This window comes from Alnus glutinosa, chromosome 3 (assembly GCF_958979055.1).
Source record: "Alnus glutinosa chromosome 3, dhAlnGlut1.1, whole genome shotgun sequence".
In the NCBI taxonomy this organism is placed as follows: Eukaryota; Viridiplantae; Streptophyta; class Magnoliopsida; order Fagales; family Betulaceae; genus Alnus; species Alnus glutinosa.
The window spans coordinates 11,704,137-11,726,828 of NC_084888.1; the positions used below are offsets into that span (position 1 = coordinate 11,704,137).

Consider the following 22,692-nt stretch of genomic DNA (forward strand, 5'->3'; position numbering starts at 1 on the left):
CACTAGAGCCATTTTTCAATACTCAAGCGTATTCTAATTGACTTCAAATTTTGAAGTTAGACAGATAACTGTTTGACTCATTTGAAATTCGTTTGACCGAAGTTTCAAGTCTATTTAATTTTTCTAATCAAATTGGAGACCTAAATGTTCTCCAATTGACTTCAAATTTTTACCATATGCATTTTTTATCAAATGGTGGGGGTTCTAAGATTTTTTTTATGCTCTTTTTCTTAATTCTGATTTTGACCAAAAACTTATCTTAATTATAAACTTGCCTCACAAGTTTAAGTTCTAAAATTAGATTTCACTCTACACAACTTTTATTAATTTTGTTTGCACCCCAACCTTAATTTATTTATATCAATATTCATATAATCTATTTAATTCCTTGAAAGTTATTGTTGTGTGTGTGTATATATATCAACTTAATATATATATATATATATATATATATATATATATATATATATATATATTTAGACAATATATCAACTTAGTCTTAAAATCAAGTTAAAACCTCTTAAATCTAGAATTAAAATATGGGGCATTACACAGTTAATATCTCCCATGTATTAAGGAATATGTTTTCCATTGGAGAATATTTTTAAAGAAATTATTTTTCAGAAAAAAATTATTTTCCTCTTGAAATTATTTTTTAGCGTTTGACTTGTATATAAAATGAGCGACCACAAAAAACAGCTAGCGAATTTTGGCAACCTTTGGCAAAGGTCCAGTGATTTGAGGAATGAGAAGAAAAAATATGAAAAAATGGTTATATATATATATATATATATATATTACAAAAATTAAACAAGCTTTTTTGGTGAAACCCAAATTGTTTTCGGTTTGACTATTGTTTTTTGTCGCACTAAACACTGAAAAAAATATATATTATTTAGAAACCATTTTACGTAGAAACAAACGGAACTAGAGTTACAAAAAAATGAAAAATTTCTCTAATTCCGTATATTAAATTCGTATTTATCTTTGAGTAATGCTACGTCACACCTTTTTCATCCGGATGGGGGAGGCATTTATCTTGATCAAACGTGTAGCTTTGCGCTTACTTTAGAGGAGTATGATTGTCATATGGATTACGTAATTTTTAAAATACATGTAAAATGCACGTGTTGTTGTAAGAAGAAGGAATGTTACTTCAAAAAGACAAAAGGGCAAAGAGGATCGCATGAATGAATCCAATCACCAAACGCCATGTGAAGGAAAGATGAGCTTATTATATCATATGGCATAATGCCATTCACCTTTGCTCCATTTCAACGCAAATATAGGCTTCGTATACTTCTTGTGGACAAACCGAACAATTCCCTCCCCTGTCTAATGCTTTTGATTCCTCAAACTTTACCTCCCCATCATTCATCATTTTAAATTGCATAAAGAGGGGGAATATAAACAAAACATATAGTCAAAGATTCAAAATCCAATTTGACAGAGACCGAGGAGGAGGTGTAGGGTGTCCCGCAACTCCACACTCAAATGTAACATTGAACCGAACGTTACGAAAATGCAAAACAAACCGCCAAGCCCCTAACCCACGTGTCTACTTCCTCCTATGTGTCTCCCCCTCGCGACAGCTGCTCCCCGCTGTTATCGATTTCTCAGACACCTGTGTTCTTTCTCCTTCTGTCTCTCTGTCTCTTTCTCGCTGTGAAAGCGGCATCTTCTCAAGGACCCAAATTGCTGTTTTTGACAGAAATTCATGTATTAGGTCGGTAGCAGCTTTTCTTTTATCCTTAATACTGATACCCATTTGGATTTTCTTGTGTAAAATACCCCTTTGATCCCAAAAACGTTGACCCATTTTGGTATTTGAGCCAGTTCGACAAGAAAAATTCTATCTTTGGTTTATGCAAGCGCCATTGGCTACTGAATTCAGAGAATCGTTGGCCTAATTCAGTTGTTGAAGAAGACTCGGTTTTCCGCCTTTTCGGTGGTTTTGAGGGCGGACTGGGTGAGTGGCATTGGAAATGAATGGGATTGAGGAGGAAGAAACTGCTTTTGAGATTGGGGTGGTGGTTCCAAAGAGGAATCTGAAGGACGAAAACGAGGGTTTTGATTGTGTGGAGTTTCTTGTTGATGAGTTCAGGAAGGTGGGTTTGATTGTTGAAAGAGTCCAAGGCATTGCTGATGAGTTTATCAAGGTTTGATGTTCTCCTTGTCTCCCTACCACTCCTACAATCATTTTTTCTTCCCCGTGAAGTTTCACTCAGTCCTATTAATTACTGTTTTGTTATGCCATTTACATTTCATATTATTGAATCTTATGATTCATTTATGAATTGATTAAGAATTTCTTTCTTTTGTGGTTCATGGGTGTGCCTAATTAGGAAGACAAATTATTTGGATTCTATGCACTTGCTTATATATGTATATGTACTGCATAGGTATTGCCTAATTTCTCTATGCTTTTGAGGTGTTCTTTTAATGTGCTGTGATGTATTAGTTAAGAGGTACTTGCGGTGGAATCAATTTTGGGGATATTACTTTGTTCTATTGATTTATCTTATAAGGGATTTACTATCATGCTCTATAAGCGCAAAGAAGCATTTTAGGATCCGCCGCGTTTGTCTTTTTTTTTTTGTCCCGTCTCTCTTTCCTTTGGGGGGAATGGGTAGGTGGGGAGGCAGAAAATGTTATTCCGAGTCCTTAATTTAGTCGTTCATGGTGTGTTATGGGCTTAGCCGAATTGAGAAAGTTCATACAATTGGGCTGTATTTCATTTTATATTGTTGTACTGTATCCTCCTGCCTGACCTGAAGTAAAGTAAGTGGAACTCTTTGCTAAGTTGAGCTGCTGATTTTAGCAATCTCCGTTTCAGCTGGCAGCACCTTTGGAGACTTTGGGAAGGGCTGCTGCAGAATTACACTTAAAGAAAAGGACTCACATTGGTAATGATTATGTGGTTACTATTTTATCCTTGTCTTATTTGACATGTTCAGAGTTGTCCTCTCTTATAAGTACTAGAATTCTTTGATTTTCCTGAGGAAGTATACAGCTTCTTTAACTAATGTATTTCAGGGATGGATTTACAATTTGAATGGGAGGAGGTTGAAGCTTTTGTGAGACAGCCTGATGGTTCATTGTTCAGTTGGTGTGAGCGTTTTCATTGTTACCATCACTTAATATATGGGATTGTGAGTCGAGCTTTATTTACGAATACCAATCTATCAATATTCTGGTGTTTTCTTTATATTATTTTGTGTCCTGAAGTACTTGTTTCTACGAATAAGCAGATAGGGTTTTATATATTGAAGCAATCAAATATTGCAAAGATGTATTTTTCTAATAAGTTATTCTGTAATTTTATCTTACATCCACTCAAATATGAGTTTTTCATGTTTTTCTTTATCCTTTAGGTTATGTTTGGTACCCGGAATAACTATTCTATTAGGAAAATGAATAGTTTTTATTGAAAATAGAAGAATATAGAATGAAATAACCTTGGAATAGTTATTCTCATGATCCACGAGGGAATGACTATTCCAACTTTTAGATCCTTGTCATACTCTAATGCCAATGCTATTTTATTCCACCTTCTTCACTTCCTAATAAAATCTATTACCTTTTTCTAATGGAATAGCCATTCTGCATTGCAAACATAACCTTAGTTTTATAAATGGTCATTTTTCCTATTTCCAGTGATTAGGCTCTAATATCCAATTTTCTGACTTCATTTTTTTTTTTTGTTTTTTGTTTTTAATGATAGTTGTTTCTCAGCATATAGTTTGGACATTGCATCTCATAGTAAGCTCATATACAGACTGAACTTTACAGGTGAACAAGAGCCAGTCTGCTGTAACTTTAAAATTTGATGGCCAAGAGTTCCATTGGGAAGTTGGTGAATGTTTAGTTCGGAAATTGGAATCAGAGCATTTTGTAAGACAAGTCTTTCCTTTGCATGGTATGTTAACTTATCACAAAACTGTGCAGTTCTGGTGTCATCTGAATTCGAAACTAAGACAACTTTTGGTTGATAGATGAAATAAAGAGGAAGAAGCTCCTTAAAATTTGGGCGCTCAACTGGTGGGAACTTACGAACCAGCCAATCGATGAGGTTTATTCATATTTTGGGACAAAGGTAAGTGTAACTATAATGTTAGTTTCTTTTGTCAGTTATTTTAATAATGATTTTGCAAACATGTAACAAGGAATTAATACTTTGCAGATTGCAATCTATTTTGCTTTCCTTGGAATGTATACGCGGTGGATGTTCTTCCCAGCTGCATTTGCTATCACTTTGCAGTTAATTGATTTTGGGTTGGCTACACCACTCTTAGAGTCCCTGCAGGCTGTTAATTTTATAATATTTGGGAATGTGGTACAATATTGTTTATAGATAAATAATGTGCTTGCTTAAATGTCTTTTTCAGGTCGTTGCAGTTATTGGTGCTCCCTATTTTCTTCGTAGGCATAATACTGTGGGCTGTAATGTTTTCCCAGTTCTGGAAACGTAAAAACTCTGCCCTTTTAGCAAGGTTGGTCAATTATATTTTGGCATTAGTCTTTTATGTATATTTTCCATTTATGGTGGGTCAAATTATATGCTGGTGCCCTTTTTTTGAGTCTGTTTGGGTTTCACTTTTATAGATGGCAGATCAGTTATTCAGCTGGAGTGGACCTAGGACATAAACTTCTGGGCATGGAGTGGAGTTCGCTACAGTCACCTGTGGAACTATTAAGAAAATGGGGGACCGATAAAACAAACGAGAAAGAAGTGTACCAACGAAATGAGTGGTTTGGATGTCTCATGAGATTCAGAAATGATGCTATAGTTATCTTGAGTATTATATGCCTTCAATTGCCATTTGAGTTGGCCTATGCTCATCTCTACGAGGTTATCGGGTCTGACTTTTTGAAGTAAGAATCTCAGTCATTTTGCATTTTTTTTTTCTAGTTTTCTTATGGAAAGAAATCATGTAATCATTTCCTGCATACCCCCAGTGTACAGTAAATCAGCTCTCTTATACCTTCTTCATATGTTTACTTGAAGTCAATATCATATAAAATCATCTCTATAAGTAAATACAAACATATTCCTCTCCTAACTTCTTTTCTGGTATCCAAGTAAGATGATGATGCTAAAGCAAACCACCTTCATGAAGCATACTTTGAGAAGTGTTAGATTCTATCTACAGTATTATCTTCTTTACTACCAGCCTTCATAATTCTTTTACAACCTCCTGTTGGGATAATAAAGATGAAGTTTTAGAAGGTTTATCTAGGCAAGGTCTACTACTGTAGTCATCAGTCAACTCCTTTTCATACTAACGCAGATTCATTTGTGTTGTTCTCCCGTTCTCTACAAATGTCCTTGTCAAAACAATTTCAATACAGGTTTAGGCTCCCCACATGAAGGGATGGATGTGTAAATTCCTGTTGAGATATATATTTTCCCCAACTTTTCATACTATACTTTTGTTTTTCCTTTTCCATATGATGTATTAGTTCTTCATGGATTAGTTGCATGAAGATGACACTCGTTCTTATTTTTTGCTTTTCAGGTTTACGCTGACAGCCGTTTATCTTCTTGTCATTCAGCATTTTACAAGGGTTGGGGGCAAGATATCGGTCAAGCTCATTAAGTATGAAAACAATGAAACCACAGAAAAAAGGGCTGACAGCTTGGTCTACAAGGTATTGACTATTATTTTAACTAGTCCCCTATTGTCCTTTGTGAGGATATTTACTGCACTTCAAGGCCTTCACTCCTCTTGCAGGTCTTCGGTCTTTATTTCATGCAATCATACATTGGAATTTTCTATCATGCCCTCCTGCACCGGAATATTTTGACTCTCCGCCAAGTCTTGACTCAGCGCCTGCTTGTGTATCAGGTGAAATAGATTTTTTTTTTAGTTTATTTTATTTAGATTTTCACTACTTCCTGTATTGGTTATGCTCTTGAACTGTAAATGCTTGTCCAGGTGTTTGAGAACTTGTTGGAAAATAGTTTACCCTATCTAAAGTACAGCTACAAAAAGTACAGAGTTAGGTAAGTTTCTTCTATCTGTGTCATCTCTCGATCCCTTTTTTGGGTAATTTTACCTTCCTTGAATGTTGCCTGAACCTGGGCTGATGCATCCTTCTGGTGTCAAGAAACAAGAAAAAACGTGAAAAAGGATCGTCAATCGGGAAGATCCAGTTTACTTCTAGGGTAGAGAAAGAGTACCTGAAGCCTTCTTATTCCGCAAGCATCGGCGAGGAGCTTGAGGATGGGCTATTTGATGGTAATATGCCAAACATATTTAACTGTATAACAAGATCGTTGTACATAGTGGAATCATATGCAACTAAAGTATTTTGTTTTGTTTTTTAAAGTATTATAAATATAATTTTAATTGCATAAAGAAGACCTTTTGTTTTGTATAGAGGAGTCTCAGTTGAGTTAGAATTGCAGTGCTGGATAGGATACATGAAACATATGCTTGGTGCACTTGAGAATTTGGCCTTTCTTTTTGTCTCAAATTTTCTCAATGATGACGCTGCTTGTTGATTTGATCTTAAATGAACAGCTTGTGCGTTTTGTAGACATGGAAATTAGAACTGGAAGCTTCACTTTCTTGCTGTTTCAAAGCAATCATGAGATTTTCAGAATATTTCCATTTCTTTGACTGATTAAAATCCAAATCCACCTGCAGACTTTTTGGAGTTGGCATTGCAGTTTGGGATGATCATGATGTTTGCTTGTGCATTCCCCCTTGCATTTGCCTTCTCTGCTGTGGTATATAATCTTTTCGTGGTATTTCTACCATTTTTTTTTTCCTTTTTTGACTTCATTTTGATTCTTAGTAAAGTAACAAAGAAGTTCCACGCTGTGCAGAACAACATTACAGAAATTAGAACAGATGCATTAAAGCTGCTTACCATGTTTAAACGACCCATCCCTCGTGCTGCCACTAATATTGGAGCTTGGCTAAACATTTTTCAGGTACTAAAATCTGTGGACACAAAGTATTCTATTATGCATACACTTTTGGATGAAGAACGTGTGCCCTTAGTTTTACATTTAAACATCAACACCATCACAATTGTTCATTCAAATGTCTTCATTTACAGAAAGTAGAAATCACTGTTTTTTCTGTTCTTTATTCCCAAAACTTGCTCATTTTGTATCAATGACATACTGATTTTGGGATGTCTCTTCCAAATTTCAGTTCCTGATAGTGATGTCAATATGCACCAACTGTGCAATTCTAGTATGGTTATATGATCATGAGGGGAATTGGAGCATAGAACCTGGACTTGCGGCTATTCTGGTCATGGAACATCTCCTCCTGTTGATTAAGTTTGGATTCTCCCGCTTTGTTCCCGAGGTGATTTTCTTTCCCTTTTGTGAAGAATCTCCTAGTCCATATCCATTTCTTCATATGAGTAGAATACGAATCAGTTCAATTTAAAATAAGCGAACAAAGAGCATGGGACTTTGATTCTGGCAGGAACCGGCTTGGGTAAGAGCCAGTCGAGCGAAAAATGCGACGCAGGCGCAGGACATGTGTTCGAAACAGCTCTTGAGGACCATATCTGTTGGCAAAAAGGCATTTGGCCCGGTGAAGGAGGAATAATGAGAGTGACCTAGAGCCTGTATTTTGTTGGACCGAAGAACAAAAGAACCATGGGTTTGTCCTCCAATACTTCTTCAAGCTGATCGCAGCAGTGGATAACGAATTTGCCTGCATTTAGGTCAGTCAGCGGTGGATCTTGGATGCTAGTGTTCTTTTAGGGAAATTTTGCATAGTCTACTATATGATTTTTCTTTCCCCCTTAAATTATAGTGGTTCTAAGGTTTTGGTAAAAAGGGATTTTTGGGTACACGTTTTTGGTCTTGGAGGTATATTATCATTTCGTTGTACAAAATGGTTTTCCTTTTTTCTTATGCTACGTCTTTTTCTTGTTCTTTTTGCGTTTCCTGAAGGAATTGTACGACAAAATGACTGCAATGTTTGCACGTAATGACAGCAAGATTGTTACTTTTTTTTTTTTTTTGGTCTCACCAAATTGCTCATTGTCTGAGCTCAGAAGGGTATGACAGAGTAGCTGATTTTGAAAGCTTAATTTTCAGAGCTTTTTCGGATAGTGAATAACTCTTTCGTCTGCAATGTAGAAACCATTTCAATGAAGTTCCTTGGGAAAAATAGAACCAGATATCATTAAGTCCGCAGGAGAAGACCACAGCAAATAGCAGCATAAAACAAAACCATAACAGACTTAACAAGATAACTGAAACAAGTTTTCATATTTCATCACGCAACAATGGTGAATGGCGAGTTTCAAGCAACCATAAAACAAACCAACCAGGTTGTGGATCAAACTTATGACCAACTTCCGTCGGTAAAGCTGTCTATTCTACCTTGAGGAATCACATACTGGTTTTGATATAATGCCAAAATTCCCAAACATCAAGAGGGAAAAAAAAGCAGGATACCAGAAAAGTTAAAAAGAAACATAGGTTACAAACGTTACTTATCCAATGTATGAGCGCCAAAAGAAACTCTGAAGCAGCGAAATCTTACATTGGAGTTTCAAATCTCTGAGCTAGCAGCAGCAACCAAGACTCCATCGTACCTGGTACAAACTTTCACAACATCCTCCAACGAGCGCACTGAACCGCAGTTTGAGGGGTCTTAATCAATATCCTCATACACTTCTCCATCATCAGATAACTCATCAAATGATCTCATGTCAAGCTGGTAGCGAAGGATACCCCCAATCCCACCGAACCCTCTGCAAAATTGAGATCCCTCTTGGGATTTGTTGGTGACAAATTCAAGTGAGCAACCAAATCGCTTGTACTCATTGGCAAACCACTCAAGTAAGGACAACTTCTCCTGAACCTCCAACTCCGAAGAGGTGGCTGGATCCCGGAAGTTGCTCTGATCAGCCTGTTGATCCTTGTTTAAATGCTTTATGCTAATTTCACCAGTGGAACTGTTTTTCAGCACATACCTATTAATATCCAAATTTTCCCACACAACAAGGGTTTCAACAGCACCCATTTCTAGAGCCTTCAGGGTGTCATCTACACCAAAAACATATTTCCCAGTATCCTGGCTGATCTCCTCAAAGTATTTCCCAATCAACCGTTTCTCTTGTATAAACTTTACATTCGATAGAATTTCTGAGGAAAGCTCGATGGCTTGATTGAAACCATTTTCCCCTCCATAAGAAACGTCAACCACATTCAATATCTTCGCTTGTAATCGAGGATCAAACATATCTGACTGGCTTAGCTCAGTCTTGAAGTCGGCTGAACCAGCAAGTATTAGCCCAGCAACATTAGGCTGACTCGTAGCAGGATTAATATAGAACTGTGTGGCAAGTTCTGCAGTCTTTCTCACGTAGTTGTGTCGCTTTTCCATCCGAAGACGAGCAAACCGCAGAGCTGACTGTCCTCCTCTTCCATGCTTCTTTGGTAGATCAACCGTGAATTTATGAAGCACCTCTCGTGTATTTCCACTCAATGTCCCAAAAAGGGTACCATTTCCATCCATGACAATAAAACCAAACTTGTCATCAGATTCTAAGAGTTCGTTTAGAGCTTCTGTGTGAAATTTATTATCACAGAGGTAGAGTGATGCATTTATAGGCTTAAAAGGCTCGAAGTCGATCGTAACCTTCTTTTCCTTGCCATCTTCAGTAACAATTGTTCCAGTATAAAGCACCAGCCCATTGGGAGGAACCTTATTATAAAGCTTCAGCCTCTGTTGAGCAGAAGTAATGGCACCCAACACTGACTGACGGTTGACCCTGCTTTTGATGTTTGAAGCAGTTCCAAATTCATCACCTAACATCTTAGTCACCCTAGATATTTGATCCCGCGGAGGCATTATAAGAGATATCATGCTGGTACCATTGCCTCTAGCAGTTTCCAATGCTTTGATCAATTTCTTGATTTTCCATATCTCAATATTTTTATCAGTTTCATGACCATCTGCCATTGTTGTTATGATACACAGCAAGAACAGCTAAACCAGCCTAGAAATATATGCACAAGCGAGAAATTGCTTAATTTCAATTGACAAAATATAATAGTATAAAAAAACCTTAAAAAAAAGGGGAAAAGAAAACCCAAAAATCACTAAAAGAGAAATACCACAGAAGCATACTTGGTTCACCAGTCATAATAAATTCACTCACTGTGAGTGCCGTAGTACTTGCAACAACAAACAGTGTCTGAATTTCCCACCACCCACCGAAAAAAAAAAAAGGCATCTATATGTTACTATAACATGTATGCATCTAATTAGATAAACCAGGACTATGTGCATTTGGTATTGATGGGCAAGAAGCAGGGAGAATCAGCCATTGAGCTGTCTTATCAATGTATAACACTTTCCCATACATGCATACATTATACAAGTAACCTTTGCAGGGACAGATCTTATGCAATGGCTACACAGATTGAGCAAGAAGCCACAAGCAGCAAATTATTAGTAAAACTAGCCCTACACCGAAACCCCATCTAAGAAATACGCCAAGAGTTCATATGTCATTTTCCAGGACCCAAACAACACTATCCTTTGGTAATTACTTTGCAACCAAGCGTACAGATCCAGAAAAATGAATAGTTGTGCTCTTTTTTAAATCTACTGCACTGTCAAAGTCAGGTTGGTTTTACCAGTGCTAGTAAATAATAACACCATTTCAGTTACCCCACCAGTTCCAACAGCTCCAGAATTTCAAACAAAACCATAATTTAACGGTAACGAACTAAAAATTACTTCTCCAATGAAAACTCCAAAAGAGACACATAAATCAGCAGTGAATCATACTGTAAAAGTAAATACCGGAACTTTCCACGTAAACAATAAGAATCACAAGGGCATCTATATCATTTGCATGGTTACATCATTAATAAAACCCCATCTAATTATGAGTAACACTAAGAACTTATTAGAGTGTAGAAAATGAAAGATCTGCCCAACCTTTCCCCCCCTCCCTCTCAAAAAACGCCAGATTCTAATCCAAAATTCTCCATGAAAATTACACAATCCGTACGATCGTACGGATTATTAATTTTTTTTTTTTTTTTTGAAAGTATACAGAAATGGAAGTTGGTGATTGATAAAACAGAGTCAAACCAGATCGAACAAATATATATATGCATATGAGAAAATGAATCTAAGCTTAAAAGCAGCCTAATTACAAAGAAAGAGTTATTTGAAAAATAAAAATAAATAAATAAAAATTAAATTTATACCTCAAGGTTTACTAGCTATTGGAAGAAGAGCCGTCCGAGGTTCAGTGGAAGCTCTCCCACTCTTTCTCACAGATGCTCCTAGTCCTAGGGCTTCTATCTCCGCGTTCGAAACGTTTTTTTTCTTTTTCTTTTTCTTTTTTTTTTTTTTTTTTGGTCTTATTGATGAAATTGTGGCCCAGAATTAAAGCTTTGGACTTGGCCCAAAAAAAAGAAGAAACAAGGGCCGACTGAGATAAGAACTGGGCCTATATTCTTTCCAATGATTTGCAAATATTTATAGGTTAAATACCTTATACACTCATATAGTTTAAAAGTTTTATTTTTTTGCCTCTTGAGCTTTTTTTTTTTTTTTTTTTCATACGAGGTACCTGTGCTATGCAAAAAGACGAAGATGGTACCTCTGTCAATTTTTCCGTCCAAAACTAACGGATTTCCACATTAACGACACGTGGCACCATTGAAATTGCGACACGTGGCTACACAATTTTTTTCAATTTTTTTTTAAAAAAATTTTAAACCTTTTTAAAAAAAAAAATTAAAAAAAAATTTGGGGCCAAAAGCCACCCCTAAATTGTTTTTATTTTTATTTTTTAAAAGGCTTAAAATTTTTTAAAAAAAAAAATGAAAAAAATGTGTAACCACGTGTCACAATTTTAATTATGTCACGTGTCGCTGACATAAAAACCTGTTAGTTTTGAGAGGAAAAATTGATGGAGGTATCATCTTCATCTTTTAGCATACTACAGGTACCATGTATAAAAAAAATAAAAACTGAATGGGAAAAAAATAAAGTTTTTAAACCACAGGTGACAAAGAGGTATTTAACCCTTGATTTATTGGTGATAATTGTCAAAAACATAGCAATACTGTTGATCTAAATTGAATAAGTTTTAAAATATAAATTAAATGATTAAATTTATTTTTTTATTATTAGGTTAAGCTTTTAGTATAAGTAATAGTTTAATATGATATCAGATCAAAAGTTGAGTTTAAATCTTGTATCTATCATTCACTTATCATTTTAATTAAATATTTCACGTATTAGAGTGGGTTATCGTGAACGCCAAATTTGAAAGTACAGTAAAATATTACAATTTCAAAGTGTTCATGATTAATTACAAATTGTATATAAGCTTATAAGCACTCTTTTCTTATAAACTGGTTTTCAAAGGTGAGTAATTTCCTCATGAGATAAACTATATATGCTTATAAATAAAGCTCATATCAAATTATCAATAGGCTTACATACCCACATTGCACAATTTGCACTTGATAAGAAAAGTGAGGAAGAGGTATATTGTGTTTTTTTTTTCTTTCTTCACATTAGTGAAGAAGAAACATCATTTTTCTTTTTTTGCATGTAAACGTAGTCAATTTTGATTCTTGTTTATTTTTTTTTTAAATAATATTTTTCTTATTTGTGCTGCAAAGTCTAACCAAAAGATATATATATATATATATATATAGAATAATGATTCAATGCCACCTAAATATACAACTTTTCACCACCTTGCATATGTGGCAAGGTGGTCCCCCACTACTTTTTGAGTTTTTTTATTTTTTAAAAATAAATTAAAGTGGGGGACCACCTTACCACATAGATAAGGTGGTGAAAAGTTGTATATTTATGTGGTAGTGAATCATTGCTCATATATATATATATATATATATATATATATATATATATATATATATATATATATATATATGAGTAATGATTCACTACCACCTAAATATACAACTTTTCACCACCTTGTCTATGTGGCAAGGTGGTCCCCTACTAACTTTAGAGTTTTTTTATTTTTAAAAAATAAAATAAAGTGGGGGACCACCTTGCCACATAGACAAGGTGGTGAAAAGTTGTATATTTAGGTGGTAAAGAATCATTTCTATATATATATATATATATATATATATATATATAAAACGAGGAGAGAGTGTAATCATAATCAGAACTTATCACATTTTATTCATGATAAAAATATATAAATAACCTCAACCCACATTTGGCCTGGGCCTATAGGATTCGTTTGAGCGTGTGATTTTTTTTTTAAAAAAAAAATTACGAATATTGAAAAAAAGTTATTTTTTTGAAATTATGTTTGGATAGTTTAAAAAATTTGAGACAAAATTAGAAAAAGTTGGATATAATCAAAGTAAAATTTAAAAATTTTAAAAACAATATTTGAAAAATAGGTATCACCAATCATGCCCTTAATTTCCAACTCTTACGGCAAGGAAATTCTAAGGCCTCATTTGGTTCGTGAAATAGACCTCTGAAATGGAATGATTATTCCTAATTTCTTATGGAATAGTCATTCCTATGTTTGATAGGGGTCTATGCCTTAAAATAGTTATTCTCATTGGAATAACTATTCCCTTACGAAGAAGAATACGTAGGCCTTGCTTGGTTCGTGGAATAGACCCTTGGAATAGAAAGATTATTCTTATGTTTGGTAGAGGTCTATGTCTTGGAATATTTATTTCCAATGGAATAACTATTCTTTTATAAAAATGAATACATATTCCTCTAAAAAAATGAGAGGAATACCTATTCTAATGGGAATAGATTAGATTTTCCAAAAAAAAAAAAAAAAACTCTTATTTTTTTTTTTTCCTTTAATTTTTTTTTTCAAAAAAAAAAAAAAAAAAAAAAGAAAAAACGAAACCCCAAAACCCCCCTTACAATAGCTGGCCGACCACCCCAATGGGTGGTTCCCTTAACCACCCTAGAGTCCCTCAGGGGTGGCCGCGGCCACCAGCGAAGACCACTCCGGGGGTGGTTGCGGCCACCCACTAATTTTCAAAAAAATAAAAAATTATTTTGATAATTTAAGCTTTATATATATGTGTGTGTGAGAGAGAATTGTTATCAAACTAAAAATTATGAATAACCTAGTAATAATTATTTCGTTTTTCAATAGAGTATTCATTCCGCAAGCCAAACAAGACATAAAAATTGCCTTTTTTATGAAGCTCGCTCTTTTATAGCTCCATAACCATCAATAATTCGTCATTACTAAATACCGAAAGCAAAAAGAAGAAAACCCAAAAAAATAAATAAATAAAATTAATTACAGATGGCAACGACAAAATTGAATTATTATATACATAATTTCGGGCTAGCGCGGCAGCTCCCTTCGTCTCCTTCAGAGCCTTGCTTGAACAGAAATTGCCCAAAACAGATGTTCCACATTTTTGCCACAAATTCTCGACACTTTCAAGTTTCAATCCAAATGTGTGTGAAATATTACCAGTCTTGAAAACCGAGTCGCATGAGCTTCATCAACTGCCACGAGAGCTTCCAAATCGACCGCTAACCTGCCGGGCATACGCCACGACAGCCTTGGCCCACCTCTTGATCTCAGCCTTCAACTTGCTGGATTCCATGTCCTTCAACGTCTTTTCTGGTTCTACCGAAATCTCCATGAAGGAGAAGCAGCGATCAAAGCGTCCACGCTTTGCAACCCCGGCCGCTTCGCCGTCGTTCAGAGACAGAGATTTCCTTACCGACATGTCTTCTGGAGCTTCCTGAATCCCAGAGGTTATGCCGCCAGAAGCCTGAAACACTAGTTCTGATCCAGAAACAACGTACGTACGAATTTATAAGGTTTAGCGAATTAAACATGGGCAAGCAACATACATTTGACTTTCTTTCTGGGCAACTACATCCATTGGTTTGACTTTTCAACATTCCACACCCAGATTCCTTTTAGACTTTTTTTTTATTTTTTATTTTTTTATTAATTAATCACCAACCCTTCAGAAGCTTTCTTAATGAATAACTATCCCGATTGGAGGCCGTATTTATCACCAACCCATCGGAAGCTTTCTAAATAAAATGGTTAAATATACTTTCACCCCTCAACTAACGGTTATATTTTATAAAGTCTCATTGTGTTGATAGGAGTAAAATTTAGACTTATCAAACTGTTAATTTGTTACGGTTAAGCTATTTTTTTGCCATTTTTTTCAAAAATATCCATATTTTCTTTTAAAAAATAAGTATATTTATATAAAATAAATAAATTTTGATTAAATACTAAAATACATATAGTAAGGTTCGATACGTATAGAAAGAATTTAAATGAAATTTTGATTTTTTTAAGAAAATAAGGGTATTTTTAAAAAAATAACAGAAAAGTTGCTTAATTGCAACAAAATAGTTGTTTGATGGATCTAAATATTATACTTGTCAGTTTGTGGGACTTTATAAAAAATAAAGGTTAGTTGAGGGGGCTAAAGTATATTTAACCCTCAATAAAACTATAAAAGTACATAACCATGGGTATTTTTTATACTATTATTTAGGTGGGTATTTTTGTTTTTTGTGTTGTCTTTTTTTTTTTTTTTTTGTATTTACTTGCGCGCTAAGTTTGGAACGATCTGATAAGAGTCAAACCCAAAGACAAACATAAAGAACTAGAAACTAAATGAGAAGTCAATTTCTACAAATTAAAACCATATGCTGTATTTCGATGCTTGTCTTGTGAGATTACGTGTACCCCATTGCTAATTCTTGAGTCACGTGCGGCTGGCCCAGTGGGGGCCAAATAGAACACGCAAGTTTGGCAGTACAAATCGATAACGTGCGGAAAGACGATTATTTATTAGTATAGAAGTTCCTCACAATTTTCTTGCACACAACTGCACATAGATTCGTAGTCACCTGGGCTAACAGGACTCGTTATAATTTCAAGGCTTTGGAGGTAGGCACAAAAGAAATCACTTACTCATTTCTTGGCAGGTATTTTGTTATTTACTTGGACCAATGACTACTGGCGGTAAATTCAAAAATAATCGAGTGAAAATTCAAACTGTATAACAAGAAACCAAAAAAGTCGAGGGAGAAAAATGGAGATTGAAACAAAAAAAGGGAATCCGGAATGCTATGGAGGGGGGAATGAAAGAAACTGAACGGCAGCACAATGCAAGTTTTATCAACCTCCAACTCTCACTTCCTAGCATGAATTCTCACAGCCTGCCTATTCCTCTTCTTGACACCAGATTTGGCGACTTTGAGGCTCCTGTGCACAGCACTCAACCTAGCAAGGGCGGCTTTCTTTAGATCTGGCCTGTAGTAGTTGTCTCCCACCTGAAATGGGTCAAACAATAACGATTTTAAGAATATAGACTACAACTGGATAACCATACGCCTCCCAACATCATACACACTAGATACAGTTTAATGAAACATTATAACCAGGATAATCATGTGCAGATGGATGACTTTAATAGTCGGCACACCGACTTTCCCCAAAAAGAACATGATTATAACCAATTAAGGCCTCTCTACATCATATACACTAGATGCAACACTGCTTGAACATTGGACGCTCAGAAGCCAAGCGTAACAAGTGTATTTCATTGAAGAAACCACATTTATGGTTTCTTCTTACGTGTTAGTAGCTCATCACTGCAGAATAAAACTAAAATTTGGGGTGAAATAGACAGAATTTTATTAGAGGTAAGCTTCCAGTGACTCACGAGATTAGACCTTTTACGACCAAACAACATCAACGAAGAGAGAAAATACTCAAACATGTAAGACCCATTTAAGAACCATGTAATGGGTAAAAGAATAGAGATTTTAAGAATATAGACTAGAACATGATAACCAATTGAGGCCTGCCTAAATCATATAGTCTAGAAACAGTTCAATCAAACACTGCTTGAACATTTGAGCTCAGAAGCCAAGCGTAACAAATGTATTTCATTGAAGAAACCACATTTATGGTTTCTTCTTACATGTTAGTAGCTCATCACTGCAGAGTAAAACTAAAATTTGGGGTGAAATAGACAGAATTTTATTAGAGGTAAGCTTCCAGTGACTCACGAGATTAGACCTTTTACGACCAAACAACATCAACGAAGAGAGAAAATACTCAAACATGTAAGACCCATTCAAGACCCTGTAATGGGTAAAAGAATAGAGATTTTAAGAATATAGACTAGAACATGATAACCAATTGAGGCCTGCCTACATCATATAGTCTAGAAACAGTTCAATCAAGCACTGCTTGAACATTTGAGCTCAGAAGCCAAGCGTAACAAATGTATTTCATTGAAGAAACCACATTTATGGTTTCTTCTTACGTGTTAGTAGCTCATCACTGCAGAATAAAACTAAAATTTGGGGTGAAATAGACAGAATTTTATTAGAGGTAAGCTTCCAGTGTCTCACGAGATTAGACCTTTTACGACCAAACAACATCAACGAAGAGAGAAAATACTCAAACATGTAAGACCCATTTAAGAACCATGTAATGGGTAAAATAATAGAGATTTTAAGAATATAGACTAGAACATGATAACCAATTGAGGCCTGCCTACATCATATAGTCTAGAAACAGTTCAATCAAACACTGCTTGAACATTTGAGCTCAGAAGCCAAGCGTAACAAATGTATTTCATTGAAGAAACCACATTTATGGTTTCTTCTTACATGTTAGTAGCTCATCACTGCAGAATAAAACTAAAATTTGGGGTGAAATAGACAGAATTTTATTAGAGGTAAGCTTCCAGTGACTCACGAGATTAGACCTTTTACGACCAAACAACATCAACGAAGAGAGAAAATACTCAAACATGTAAGACCCATTCAAGACCCTGTAATGGGTAAAATAATAGAGATTTTAAGAATATAGACTAGAACATGATAACCAATTGAGGCCTGCCTACATCATATAGTCTAGAAACAGTTCAATCAAACACTGCTTGAACATTTGAGCTCAGAAGCCAAGCGTAACAAATGTATTTCATTGAAGAAACCACATTATGGTTTCTTCTTACGTGTTAGTAGCTCATCACTGCAGAATAAAACTAAAATTTGGGGTGAAATAGACAGAATTTTATTAGAGGTAAGCTTCCAGTGACTCACGAGATTAGACCTTTTACGACCAAACAACACCAACGAAGAGACAAAATACTCAAACATGTAAGACCCATTCAAGACCCTGTAATGGGTAAAATAATAGAGATTTTAAGAATATAGACTAGAACATGATAACCAATTGAGGCCTGCCTACATCATATAGTCTAGAAACAGTTCAATCAAGCACTGCTTGAACATTTGAGCTCAGAAGACAAGCGTAACAAATGTATTTCATTGAAGAAACCACATTTATGGTTTCTTCTTACGTGTTAGTAGCTCATCACTGCAGAATAAAACTAAAATTTGGGGTGAAATAGACAGAATTTTATTAGAGGTAAGCTTCCAGTGACTCACGAGATTAGACCTTTTACGACCAAACAACATCAACGAAGAGAGAAAATACTCAAACATGTAAGACCCATTTAAGAACCATGTAATGGGTAAAATAATAGAGATTTTAAGAATATAGACTAGAACATGATAACCAATTGAGGCCTGCCTACATCATATAGTCTAGAAACAGTTCAATCAAACACTGCTTGAACATTTGAGCTCAGAAGCCAAGCGTAACAAATGTATTTCATTGAAGAAACCACATTTATGGTTTCTTCTTACATGTTAGTAGCTCATCACTGCAGAATAAAACTAAAATTTGGGGTGAAATAGACAGAATTTTATTAGAGGTAAGCTTCCAGTGACTCACGAGATTAGACCTTTTACGACCAAACAACACCAACGAAGAGAGAAAATACTCAAACATGTAAGACCCATTCAAGACCCTGTAATGGGTAAAATAATAGAGATTTTAAGAATATAGACTAGAACATGATAACCAATTGAGGCCTGCCTACATCATATAGTCTAGAAACAGTTCAATCAAACACTGCTTGAACATTTGAGCTCAGAAGCCAAGCGTAACAAATGTATTTCATTGAAGAAACCACATTATGGTTTCTTCTTACGTGTTAGTAGCTCATCACTGCAGAATAAAACTAAAATTTGGGGTGAAATAGACAGAATTTTATTAGAGGTAAGCTTCCAGTGACTCACGAGATTAGACCTTTTACGACCAAACAACACCAACGAAGAGACAAAATACTCAAACATGTAAGACCCATTCAAGACCCTGTAATGGGTAAAATAATAGAGATTTTAAGAATATAGACTAGAACATGATAACCAATTGAGGCCTGCCTACATCATATAGTCTAGAAACAGTTCAATCAAGCACTGCTTGAACATTTGAGCTCAGAAGCCAAGCGTAACAAATGTATTTCATTGAAGAAACCACATTTATGGTTTCTTCTTACATGTTAGTAGCTCATCACTGCAGAATAAAACTAAAATTTGGGGTGAAATAGACAGAATTTTATTAGAGGTAAGCTTCCAGTGACTCACGAGATTAGACCTTTTATGACCAAACCCATTACTGAAGAGACAAAATACTCAAACATGTAAGACCCATATATCCAACGGGACCTGGCTTCTATAATTACCTGGTTTTCCAGTGCCTTTGCCATCCTCCGGAAGTCCTTTTTCATGACAGACTTGTGGAGTGAAGCCGCAGGCTTGTTCTGTTTCTTGGTCTTGGTTGTGGCAAGCAACACAGATCGGTCTTTGCCCTCAGGTTGAATGATAACTGTTTTCTTGTTTGCCAAACCTGATGCATCCCAAGAAAAAGGTGAATTTCATGAAACATACATAAGACCCTCAATTACTAGCAGTCCAACAAAAAAGTTTACCGATGAAGTCCTGCTAGGAAAACTAGAGAGTACAAAAGGAAATCAGAACCTTAAGAAATTTTAACTTGGGTTTTAAAACCACAGCTTCAGCCACTTTCACGAAGTCATTAATAATTTAATACTTTCAACCCAAAAAAAATAAAATAAATAAATAAAAGAAAAGGCCCAGATTCCTTACTGCATTGTCAATAACACAACTTGAAAGAGACAATATGCTAAAAAAAATTAGCGTATCTTTGGTTCCAGTCCAAGGAAAAAAAAAAGTTTGTGCTGTTTTTGGTCTCCAGGAACAAAAATTATTCAAAGATTGGGCAGCAAAAAGGTCCACAGTTTCCCACAACACTAGCAACACCTTATATTCTATCCTAATACAATTTAAGGCGCAAAACATAGTTTCTAAGCCAAAATTGAAATAATCATAAAAGTATTGTCAAAGTTCTCGCCTGATCAAAATAAACAACATTTTTCATATAATAGACACCAGAAAATGTAAATTTGAAAGATGTAGAAACTGCAGCGTCCCTCACTTTACATCACTCCTCTATGTTAACAAACAGAAACTGATGCAATAAAGCTTGAACTTACCAACCATATTTAATCTTACACAATCATATTCACTGACTTCTGTTTGTGGCCCTATTTCCACAAAACCTAAATCATTTAACAAAACAAAATCTTTAAGACTTCTGATTTCCTATCATTTTCCCTCTATATCCTCAGCAACATTATAAGCATATAATTCATTTTCGTTCGTCTTCTCGGACGAATTAACTTCATGTTAGTAAGACATTCATTTTCTTAAAAACTAAAAATTACCATTAAAAAGTGCGTTCTTTCACTCAGTTTTAATCAGCGCCCACAAAAATTTGGTAGAACGAATTTAAATTTATTTCCTTGGAAACCAAACAAAACATTACAAAGAAAAATCTAAAACTAAAACTTTTCTAATCCTTCTGCTACACCTAATTTTCTCAGATACAAAACAACAAAAAGTACAACCCTTTGTTTTCTACTCTGTCCTGATAAAATCATCTCTAAATTAAATAAAAATCCTAAAATTAAAACGTTTGTTCTGGCACACAAACCAAATAAAAACCCGAAAACGCATTGTTTTCCTTCATTGTCTTTGAAACCAAGCAGAGAACAAAACAAACTTGGTAACTCTAATCACAATGACAACGAGATTCAACATTTCAAAAATAAGTAAATAAAAAAACACAGAAATGAAATGAACATTTTCAGTGTCTATCACCAAATTTCCCGGAAAACGGACAGAAAGGCAGCTAATAAGCATACCGGAGTGCTTGTAGGAGTTGAGGTTGTAGAGATTGTTGCTCTCCCTGCTGAACTGCACGCTCGCTGTTCCTCTCCCGAACTCCTTCACCAGAAAGGAGTTGTTCTTCTTCACCATCTCCCATATCAACGGCCCTGGCACTGCCGCCATCTCCTCCTTCCCTGCACCTCACCACACAAGATCCAAACTCCCTTAGTTTCACCAGTGACGAAAAACACGTATCCACAAACACACAGAGAGAGAGAGAGAGAGAGAGAGAGAGAGAACCTACTAGGGTTTGATTTTTGAAGCTGCAATGGAGATTCGGAGAGTTCAGGAGAAGGTAGGGTTTATGTTGCTATTTATATTGAAACCCTAATTTTCTGTATTATTTTTTTCGGACCGGAGGGGTACGGTTCATTTCACTGTATTACGCCTATGTCCTCCGTACTACCCTTTTTCGTGTTATTTTGTTTTGTTTACGTTACGTAAAGCCAAAAGCGACAACGACGGTAAAGTCTTTGTCGTTCAAATGGCGACTAATTTTTGTGTCCCATTTTTATTATTTTTTTTTTCTCTAGTCTCTAATGTGAAATGTCAAGTGGTTATTGGTAGTGTATTGATCAACTTCAAGGCTAATGTCCGAACCCGAGGAACTCTAGAGAGTTTGAGCTCGTTTGGTAAATCAGTTTTTGTTTTTGTTTTTGAGAATTGTTTTCGAGAATAAAAACAAAAAATAGCTTTTTGTTGTTTTTTCGTTAAAAAAGTGTTTAGTAAACTTAGGGATGTAAATAAATCAGTTCGTTCGACAACCCACTCGATACCTGCTTAGTTTAGTTCGATCCAAGCTCAAGCCCAATACTATAAAAACTTGCTCGTTATTGTAGAAACCCGCTCGATTAGTAAGAGATACATATTCGATTCACTCGACAAAACTCGGTAGAGACTCGCGAGTTCAGCCCGTTTAAAGCTCGGCCAGATCGCTCGTCCGGCTCGTTAGTCTGACTTAGCTCGTTCGTATCTCTTATATATTACTAAAAATGAGTTATATTAATTTAAGCATGTATATTTGTAATTAAGTAATATATGTTATATATGTTATTTAATATTTATATGTGTGTGTATTAGTTAACATACTAACTAGTTAATTCATAAACTAACGTAACATGTTAACATATATATACTAAGTAAATGTAATTAATTAATTATATATATATATATAAGCATATAGTATACTAGCTAAGTAAATATTGTATTACATATTAATTATAATACTTTGATAATAGCATTTAGTATATTAAACTAACATATTAAGTTCTTAATAGTTAGTATGGAGGTTGTTTACAAACTCAGACTTGAACTCCGCTTTGATCATACTTTGAAAAATTTAATAGCCTACCTCGAGCTCTAGTTGAGCTGAGCTTGTCGAGTAACCCGGCTCGGCTCGGCTCGGCTCGGCTCGACTCGACTCGAATGTCATTCTCAATGAGCTCGAGCTTGAGCTCGAACTCGCCTGAGTTTTAAATGAACCGAGCTTGAACATGCATTTTATAACTCGGCTCGATTACATCCCGTAAACTGTTTTCGAAAA

At 35.3% G+C, this 22,692-nt stretch overlaps 3 protein-coding genes and 9 non-coding genes across 14 annotated transcripts; 1 reads left to right on the forward strand and 11 right to left on the reverse strand.

Moving 5' to 3' along the window:
* The first annotated feature begins 1,352 nt into the window (after positions 1 to 1,352).
* LOC133862727 (anoctamin-like protein At1g73020) lies at positions 1,353 to 7,990 on the forward strand. Its single transcript, XM_062298579.1, has 16 exons — positions 1,353 to 2,159; positions 2,837 to 2,906; positions 3,037 to 3,152; positions 3,793 to 3,919; positions 3,996 to 4,096; positions 4,184 to 4,275; positions 4,389 to 4,493; positions 4,606 to 4,875; positions 5,520 to 5,652; positions 5,736 to 5,849; positions 5,940 to 6,007; positions 6,112 to 6,242; positions 6,654 to 6,736; positions 6,836 to 6,943; positions 7,170 to 7,328; positions 7,452 to 7,990. The coding sequence occupies exons 1-16, from the start codon at positions 1,986 to 1,988 to the stop codon at positions 7,575 to 7,577; spliced, it is 1,977 nt and encodes a 658-aa protein (XP_062154563.1). The 5' UTR covers positions 1,353 to 1,985; the 3' UTR covers positions 7,578 to 7,990.
* Positions 7,991 to 8,229: 239 nt separating this feature from the next.
* LOC133862728 (eukaryotic peptide chain release factor subunit 1-3) lies at positions 8,230 to 11,331 on the reverse strand. Its single transcript, XM_062298580.1, has 2 exons — positions 11,213 to 11,331; positions 8,230 to 9,987 (listed from the first exon to the last, which is right to left on the reverse strand). Exon 2 carries the CDS (start codon positions 9,948 to 9,950, stop codon positions 8,637 to 8,639), a length of 1,314 nt encoding a protein of 437 aa, XP_062154564.1. The 5' UTR covers positions 9,951 to 9,987; positions 11,213 to 11,331; the 3' UTR covers positions 8,230 to 8,636.
* Positions 11,332 to 15,991: 4,660 nt separating this feature from the next.
* On the reverse strand, positions 15,992 to 21,531 carry LOC133864599 (large ribosomal subunit protein eL28y-like). 3 transcript variants are annotated; one of them, XM_062300980.1, is made up of 4 exons: positions 21,394 to 21,531; positions 21,125 to 21,283; positions 19,583 to 19,746; positions 15,992 to 16,307 (listed from the first exon to the last, which is right to left on the reverse strand). In XM_062300980.1, exons 2-4 carry the CDS (start codon positions 21,270 to 21,272, stop codon positions 16,167 to 16,169), a joined length of 453 nt encoding a protein of 150 aa, XP_062156964.1. In that variant the 5' UTR covers positions 21,273 to 21,283; positions 21,394 to 21,531; the 3' UTR covers positions 15,992 to 16,166. The 3 variants fall into 3 exon arrangements, with proteins under 3 accessions (XP_062156964.1, XP_062156965.1, XP_062156966.1); XM_062300981.1 differs by having other exon boundaries at positions 21,390 to 21,450; XM_062300982.1 differs by having other exon boundaries at positions 21,125 to 21,289; positions 21,394 to 21,443.
* Positions 16,545 to 16,635, reverse strand: LOC133865094 (small nucleolar RNA R24). The gene has a single exon (XR_009899626.1). It is a non-coding gene; the product is annotated as a small nucleolar RNA R24 (small nucleolar RNA).
* Positions 16,894 to 16,984, reverse strand: LOC133865098 (small nucleolar RNA R24). Its single transcript, XR_009899630.1, has one exon. It is a non-coding gene; the product is annotated as a small nucleolar RNA R24 (small nucleolar RNA).
* On the reverse strand, positions 17,242 to 17,332 carry LOC133865097 (small nucleolar RNA R24). Its single transcript, XR_009899629.1, has one exon. It is a non-coding gene; the product is annotated as a small nucleolar RNA R24 (small nucleolar RNA).
* Positions 17,591 to 17,681, reverse strand: LOC133865099 (small nucleolar RNA R24). Its single transcript, XR_009899631.1, has one exon. It is a non-coding gene; the product is annotated as a small nucleolar RNA R24 (small nucleolar RNA).
* On the reverse strand, positions 17,939 to 18,028 carry LOC133865095 (small nucleolar RNA R24). The gene has a single exon (XR_009899627.1). It is a non-coding gene; the product is annotated as a small nucleolar RNA R24 (small nucleolar RNA).
* LOC133865102 (small nucleolar RNA R24) lies at positions 18,286 to 18,376 on the reverse strand. The gene has a single exon (XR_009899634.1). It is a non-coding gene; the product is annotated as a small nucleolar RNA R24 (small nucleolar RNA).
* LOC133865100 (small nucleolar RNA R24) lies at positions 18,635 to 18,725 on the reverse strand. Its single transcript, XR_009899632.1, has one exon. It is a non-coding gene; the product is annotated as a small nucleolar RNA R24 (small nucleolar RNA).
* Positions 18,983 to 19,072, reverse strand: LOC133865096 (small nucleolar RNA R24). The gene has a single exon (XR_009899628.1). It is a non-coding gene; the product is annotated as a small nucleolar RNA R24 (small nucleolar RNA).
* LOC133865101 (small nucleolar RNA R24) lies at positions 19,330 to 19,420 on the reverse strand. Its single transcript, XR_009899633.1, has one exon. It is a non-coding gene; the product is annotated as a small nucleolar RNA R24 (small nucleolar RNA).
* Positions 21,532 to 22,692: the final 1,161 nt, after the last annotated feature.

Excerpts from the sequence above, each read along its gene's own strand:
- LOC133862727 (XM_062298579.1), top strand. The coding sequence starts at position 1,986 with ATGAATGGGATTGAGGAGGAAGAAACTGCTTTTGAGATTGGGGTGGTG. Across the intron at positions 4,876-5,519 it reads ATCGGGTCTGACTTTTTGAA|GTTTACGCTGACAGCCGTTT; the intron begins GTAAGAATCTCA and ends TTTGCTTTTCAG. Across the intron at positions 7,329-7,451 it reads TCTCCCGCTTTGTTCCCGAG|GAACCGGCTTGGGTAAGAGC; the intron begins GTGATTTTCTTT and ends TGATTCTGGCAG.
- LOC133862728 (XM_062298580.1), bottom strand. The coding sequence starts at position 9,950 with ATGGCAGATGGTCATGAAACTGATAAAAATATTGAGATATGGAAAATC.
- LOC133864599 (XM_062300980.1), bottom strand. The coding sequence starts at position 21,272 with ATGGCGGCAGTGCCAGGGCCGTTGATATGGGAGATGGTGAAGAAGAAC. Across the intron at positions 19,747-21,124 it reads CAACTCCTACAAGCACTCCG|GTTTGGCAAACAAGAAAACA; the intron begins GTATGCTTATTA and ends GGGATGCATCAG. Across the intron at positions 16,308-19,582 it reads CAAAGGCACTGGAAAACCAG|GTGGGAGACAACTACTACAG; the intron begins GTAATTATAGAA and ends GACCCATTTCAG.